The 6,358-nt window shown below is 43.0% G+C and overlaps 1 protein-coding gene across 5 annotated transcripts in view; it reads left to right on the plus strand.

Annotated features, from left to right (window-relative positions):
• Washc2c (WASH complex subunit 2C) overlaps window positions 1-3,625 on the plus strand; it is a 65,467-nt gene extending 61,842 nt beyond the window's left edge. For all 5 annotated transcript variants that reach the window (XM_008837722.1, XM_008837725.1, XM_017799265.1 and 2 more), the window contains 2 exons: window positions 877-1,054; window positions 3,029-3,625. In XM_008837722.1, coding sequence (XP_008835944.1) covers window positions 877-1,054; window positions 3,029-3,168 — 318 coding nt within the window. In that variant the 3' untranslated portion in view covers window positions 3,169-3,625. The remainder of the gene's footprint in view (window positions 1-876; window positions 1,055-3,028) is intronic.
• The last annotated feature ends 2,733 nt before the right edge of the window (window positions 3,626-6,358 follow it).

Consider the following 6,358-nt stretch of genomic DNA (forward strand, 5'->3'; position numbering starts at 1 on the left):
AAGGAGAATAAGCGGATGATCTTCTTCAAACCATAGATTCTGATAAGCTTGTTTTGTACATGCCTGGTACCTCCTTGCTTAGTAAGCATAATTGGGATCTCCTGTTAATAAATCTTTCCTTGAAGTAAGTTTTATTTGTTTAATCTAGGGGCAGTTCTTGCTGCCTTTAATACTTGATACAGGGCTTGATTTATTATTGGTATTTAATTTTTTTTGCAGTCCTGGGGAGAGAGCCCAGAGCATATCACACGCTGGGCAAATGCCATACCACTCAGCCATACCTTAAACCCTAGCTCTCGATTTTTGTAGAATGTTGCCCCCACCAGCTTCCTTGGTATGCTATTCTGTGACGTATATAAACCCTGTCAGTGCACCTTGTGTGCTTAACCTCTGGTTCTGGTTGGAACTTCTGGTTTGAGTTTTAGACACCAAGGCCTTCAGTGGCAGTTGGGGCAGATGTTTATTGAGCATTTTGGTCTTGGAGCCAGAAGGAAAGCTAGGACAAGGGTTGTGCTCGCTAGAGATCTCGAGGGGAATCAAATACAAAAAGAACAACAGACAACTGAGATAATTTCAATTTATACTAAGTACCATGAAGAAAATGACTTGGGACACAGTGGCAGGCAGCGGGGGCTGTTCCTCAGGCAGAACAGAGAGACGCGGCCTTACTGCAGAGCTGCACTTGAACTGTACATAGAGGAAGGACCAGCTGTGCAGAGGTGTGGGGTGGTGCGTTCCAGGCCTCAGGGCAGGTCTGTGCCTGAGTATCCTAGAAGTTGCATTTCTTTAAGTTATTTCTGTAAGTTATTAAGTTATTCTTAGTTTAAAAAGTGATTTTATTTTAAAGTTTTTTTTTTTTTTTTTTAACTTAACCAGGATGATATATTTGCTACGGAAGCAATTAAACCTCTTCATAAAAAAAGAGAGAAGGAAAGAACTTTGGAATCCAACTTATTTGATGATAATGTTGATATCTTTGCTGACTTAACTGTAAAGCCCAAAGAAAAGTCCAAAAAGAAAGTGGAAGCCAAGTCAGTGTTTGATGATGATACAGGTAAGTGTGGGTTTCTTTCCATCTTTGCAAGTGTGACTCTCTAGAGTGGCCCCAGGAATCGTGTTAGTATGCAAGGACTTATGTTTCTGTTGTTCCTGTTGGCCCTTTCCTGGACATGGCTTCCCAGTAGATTTCCTTTTGTTTTTTCTGTGGAATCCTAGTTTGTCCAAGGATGGATACATAGGTAGACAGTCAACGTGGGAGGCACCCTGATGCTATGATAAATATCAGGGATTATGAAGGTGCCTAGAATTTGACCTAGAAGTAGAAATTGTTTTATCTTGTACTCACCTGACATCCTCTGATACACACTGGTGTTTTGAAAGGAAGATTCATTGGAAACTTCCCCCATATCTGATCAGCAAGCTGAGGTGACTGCTTTAGGTGTGCCACAAAGTTGGTGGATTCAAATTTTCAGGTAGAGAGTGAGGGACAGCAGTTCAGAGCCTGGAGGCTCAGTGCACGGGAGCACTAAGTGTATGGTGAGACTGGCCATCCGGTTCCTTTGTATTTGTGAACGTGCTGCCACCACTACTCAACTAAGGAGCTGTAGTGAGAGCCAGCAAATACCTGATAGCTACAAATGTTGGGCTCCGGATGGATCCTGTGTTGGTAGCCCTAGGCTACGGCCAAATATGGACTTCCTACTCTCTCTCTCTCTTTCTCTCTGTCCCTCCCAGGTCTGTGAGGTCTGTGAGGTCTGGGGCTGATTGGAAGAGAGCTGGTGTTACAGAGCCACTCTGGGTCTGTCTCCCTGGAAAGCCCTGTGCACTATCCTCATGTGTTCTACCATACAGAGTATAGAAGAGACTTGGGTTTTTCCCCCCTTCTTTGTTGTCTGCCTCTCACTGTGTGGATCAGGCTGGTGTCAGTCTCACAGAGATCACTTGCCTCTGCCTCCCAGTGCTGGGATCAAAGGTGTGCGCTACCACTCCCAGCCCCTTTGTTCACTTTTTGACACAGGGTCTTGCTGTAGCCCTGACCAGCCTTAAACTCCCCTGCCCTTATCCTGCTAGGTGCTGGATTTACAGGCATGCGTGATTTTATTTCCTTCATTACCCAAATTGTAACGCATGCTTGTGTTAATAGTTATACCATCTAGAAAACATAAAAAGGGAGAAAAATTCTAGAGCTAACCAATTTGTTTTGTATCCTTTAGGACATGCTAGTAATGTATATTTATGCATAGAAATATGCTCAATTTAAAAAATGAGACTTACTTCACCTGTTCTATTCCTTTTAGTCACATTTTAAATACTTAAATACCTTTCCATGTCAGTACATAGGAAGCTCCTTTGATTTTAGTGTTTTGAGTAATTCTGCTTTGTAGCTAGCCATTAGTCTGTTAATGGCAATCTAGGTTGTTCTGTTTTCTGTTACAGTGTCATAGCCGTTATCATTATGGACACCTACCCTTAAGTGTGCTGAAATCCTTATATGCTATGATACAATCCTACCAATACCATTGCTGGAGAAGTAGGATGATAAAGGCAAACTGTAGGGTCTGTGAAACACTGAACATGAATGCAGTCACAAAGACTTCATTCTTAGTGCTGAGATGCCTCACATTGGTTCGATTTTCTGGGAATGGAGTCTGTATTGGATTTCTCTTTGCACATTCTTACTGCCTTTGGTTTTTAAAATCCAGAGTGAAAAGAATATATAAATCATTTCAGTGTTTCAGAAGGCAAGGTCGTCCTATGCTAGGTTAGGGATCTGGTCACCCTCCTGTATTTCACTTTTTCATGTGGCTGCAAAACGTATTTAAAAAAAACTTTGGTTTGTATTTGATCATGGAACTTGGTAACTGAGAAGGACCAGAATCTAAGAGGTTTAACTGCCATATTATTTTTTGGTCCTCAACAGTGTTACCAGAATTGGGTCTTTGATGGTTTCTGTGGGTGTGACTTAAAAGTATTCATTTTCTTTGCCTGTAAATAACTCTTTTTTTTTTCTTTTCTTTCCTTTTCAAAGATGATATCTTCTCTTCTGGTCTCCAGGCTAAGACAGCCAAACCAAAAGGCCAGTCTTCACAGGCAGCATCAGAACCAAGATCTGAGCACAAGGTGTCCAACATTTTTGATGACCCCCTGAATGCCTTTGGAAGCCAGTAATGCACAGGGTCTCCATGCTTCACATATCAGCTGCATCTTTAAGTTAGTGATGCTGTCTTCTTAGGCTCATTGTCTTAATGGGATTCCAGAAAGTAAACATGAAATACATAGTTCATGTTTTACCCTAATTTTTCTGCACTGATTTTAATTATGCTTAATATTACAAAACAAAAACAAATGGCTCACAGGGCATGTTAGAGACGAAATCTATTTGTGGCTTTCATATATGGGGAGGGAAGCCAAGTTGGCAAATGCCAGGCAGATGATCTTTGTTAGGTCAGCGGGAGTCCTTAGTGTGGTCAGGGCCTAGGCAGGTGAAAGAAAGAGCAGGTGAGAGATTAGAGTTTTATGATTCTAAGCCTGTGAGAAGAGACTTCCAACAACTTCCTAAGATGCCTCTGCAAGGTATCGTCCTCCACTGTGTCTCATTCTGTAAATAAAGTTTTATTGGAACACAGCTACAGCCATCATTTCTCTGGTATCTGTAGCCAACTGCAATGTCAGATGCTTTCTGTCTCCTTTTCTAGCAACAGTTGGCTAACTCTTCTTGCTCTAAGGCATCCATTTCCATTCTCAGAGCTTTGCAGCAGAATGAGTCAGAAAAGTAAAAGTGCTTGGGATGGACATGTCAGCCTTCAGGGACAGCACAGCCCGGAGACGCAGCACTGACACCACATTATCTCATATCCAGGGCAGTAGCTGCTAGCCACATGATTAATTCACTCTATCCTCATTACGTTTTCCTGTGCTGTGCCCTCAAATTGCACAGTATTTGGTTTATAAATGTGGCAGAATCTTGTAGGCCAAACTAATTGGCTTCCAAAATCCTGAAGCCATTAAGTTCTTAGGATCAGAATGGAAGTACTCAATATCCAGAGCTCATGGTTTTGTGTGGTTTCCACAGGGCTCTGCTGTATGACCCAAGAGCAGAAGAGGCCGCTCCTCCCTACCTCTTTTGGCCCTTCTATTCTTTCTTACTCTGGCTGAATTGGATATTTAGCTTCCTGCTCTGAGCCCAAGCCACATGTAGCACTTGATACAATTTCCCTTTTTGTTTTGGAGCCATCAGATCTACTCGTCAGTCATTAGGATTGGTTCTAGGGGATTTCAGAGACAGAAGAGTTAGAAATAATGTGTATTGCCTCCCCCCCCCGCCCCCACCCAGAAGTTTGAAAGGGAGAAGGGCACTTAATGTCAAAATACTTATGACAGGCACTTTTTTTGGTCTTTTTGAGACAGGGTCTCCCTGTAGGCCCCAGCTGTCCTGGAACTCACTGTGTAGACCAGACTGGCCTTGAACTCACAGAGGTCCACTTGCCTCTGCCTCCCGAGTGCTAGGATTAAAGAAGCACCACCATGCCCTGCGACAGGCACTTTTTCATGTTACTTGTTCTCTGTAACCTACCAGATAGGCAATGTTATATGTGAGGCTTAACTCTAGACTGGAATACTGAATTTTTCCTGAGATTCATATGTGGCTTTTCCCATCTACAGCTGTTTAGTTATAGGCAATTTTTTTTACCTTCCCCTCCGTTGTAAATGGTTTCAGTACCAACCTTGCAGCATTATTGGATAATATGCAAAGACCCTTTCATCTATCTGCCACTTAGAACAGTAGGCGATGATGATATGACTTGGTGAGACAATGAAGCTTTAAAGTGGAAACCAAGCATTTAAACTCACCTATTGGATGCCACAGTCCATGGTGTCATTTGTAATCAACACTCCTATCACAGACAATATTTTTTAAAAATTTAATAACCACATAAGTAGAAGAAGCATTTCATTACAGCATTAACATGTTCGATAACAATTTCCAGAGCAAAGATGCATCTCTTTCAATATTGGTTGTAAATTTTTAGGTTCACAGTTGAATTAATACAGTTATACAATATTGATATAAGACATAAAATTGAATGAAGTTTTGACCTTTAAAAAAGATCTCCATTTCATTTTAAAATATATTGTTTCATACAGAAAAACTCATTTTTAATGCTACCTACACTTGGATGTTTGCACATGCATCTCTAATCTCTATCTGATTATTATTAGTCATAGTCGGTTACTTTCTGAGATTCACCTAAGCATGTATATAAAATCATCAGATTTCAATGGTAATTGTTTCACTTCTAATTAACATGGAGCAAATTTTTATGCTTCTTCCTCAAACATAACTCATTTTAATATTTTAAGCTTGGGGCTGGAGAGATGGCTCAGCGGTTAAGAACACTGGCTGTTCTTGCAGAAGACCTGGGTTTGAATCCCAGCACCCACATGACAGTTAACAGCTGTTCTTAATTCCAGTCCCAGGGGATTCAACAGCCTCTTCTGACCTCTGTGGGCATTGCACAACCCGGGTGCACTTACCTACATGCAGGCAATACACGCATACACATAAAATAAAAAGTAAAATACTAAAAAAATATTTTAAGCTCTGTGTACAAGGAGTTTCAAGCTGCTGGCATTAATCATAAATTAACAGCCAGCAGCAAGAGGCTGACAAAAAGCCCAGGGGATTGGCATACCTGGCATAGGCTAGGAATTCGTCCCAGACTAGTCTTGAGTCAAAAGTTAAAGATGTGTTTGTGTGATGGGTTGGAACCACTAGCGAAGGAAATGAAGCCTTAGGGGTGCAAGGAAGGTGGAAGGACGGTTGTCCTGACACCAGCTAGTTTATACCCCACTTTAGCAGTTTGGAAATTGGTGCACAGGACAAGGACGGCCGGGATTTCCAGCCCGGGTACTGGCTCTACTATTTGGTCCTATAATGCATGAGACCTGCATAAAGTCATCCACCCTTATTTTTAGCCAGGCTTAAGAATGCCCCCATTTTACAGGACGATACAATTGAGGTCTGCGATGTTACAGAATGAAGCACCAGAAGGGTCGTGTTCAAGCCGGGCTAGCCTGGGCGCGCCCCAGCCAAGCCGTCTACCCTGGCGCCCGCGCTTTCCAGTAGGCCGAGTGGCCCGGCTCCAGCCTGCTGCGGGTCCAGTCAGGTGGCCACTGTTGTTAGTAATACAGGGCCAACATCCGGGCCTCTTTCAACCAACAAGCCTTACTGAACGCCCCAGGGACCCAGCGTCCGAGCAACCGCGGGAGGCCGACGTTCGGACTCCGCCCCTCCGCGTTGATTGGACGGCGACAGCGGCGCTGGCTGGCAACTGGCGAGCGGTGTCACAAAGGGCGG

This window comes from Nannospalax galili, unplaced genomic scaffold (assembly GCF_000622305.1).
Source record: "Nannospalax galili isolate Female #2095 unplaced genomic scaffold, S.galili_v1.0 scaffold2819, whole genome shotgun sequence".
Classification (NCBI taxonomy): domain Eukaryota; kingdom Metazoa; phylum Chordata; class Mammalia; order Rodentia; family Spalacidae; genus Nannospalax; species Nannospalax galili.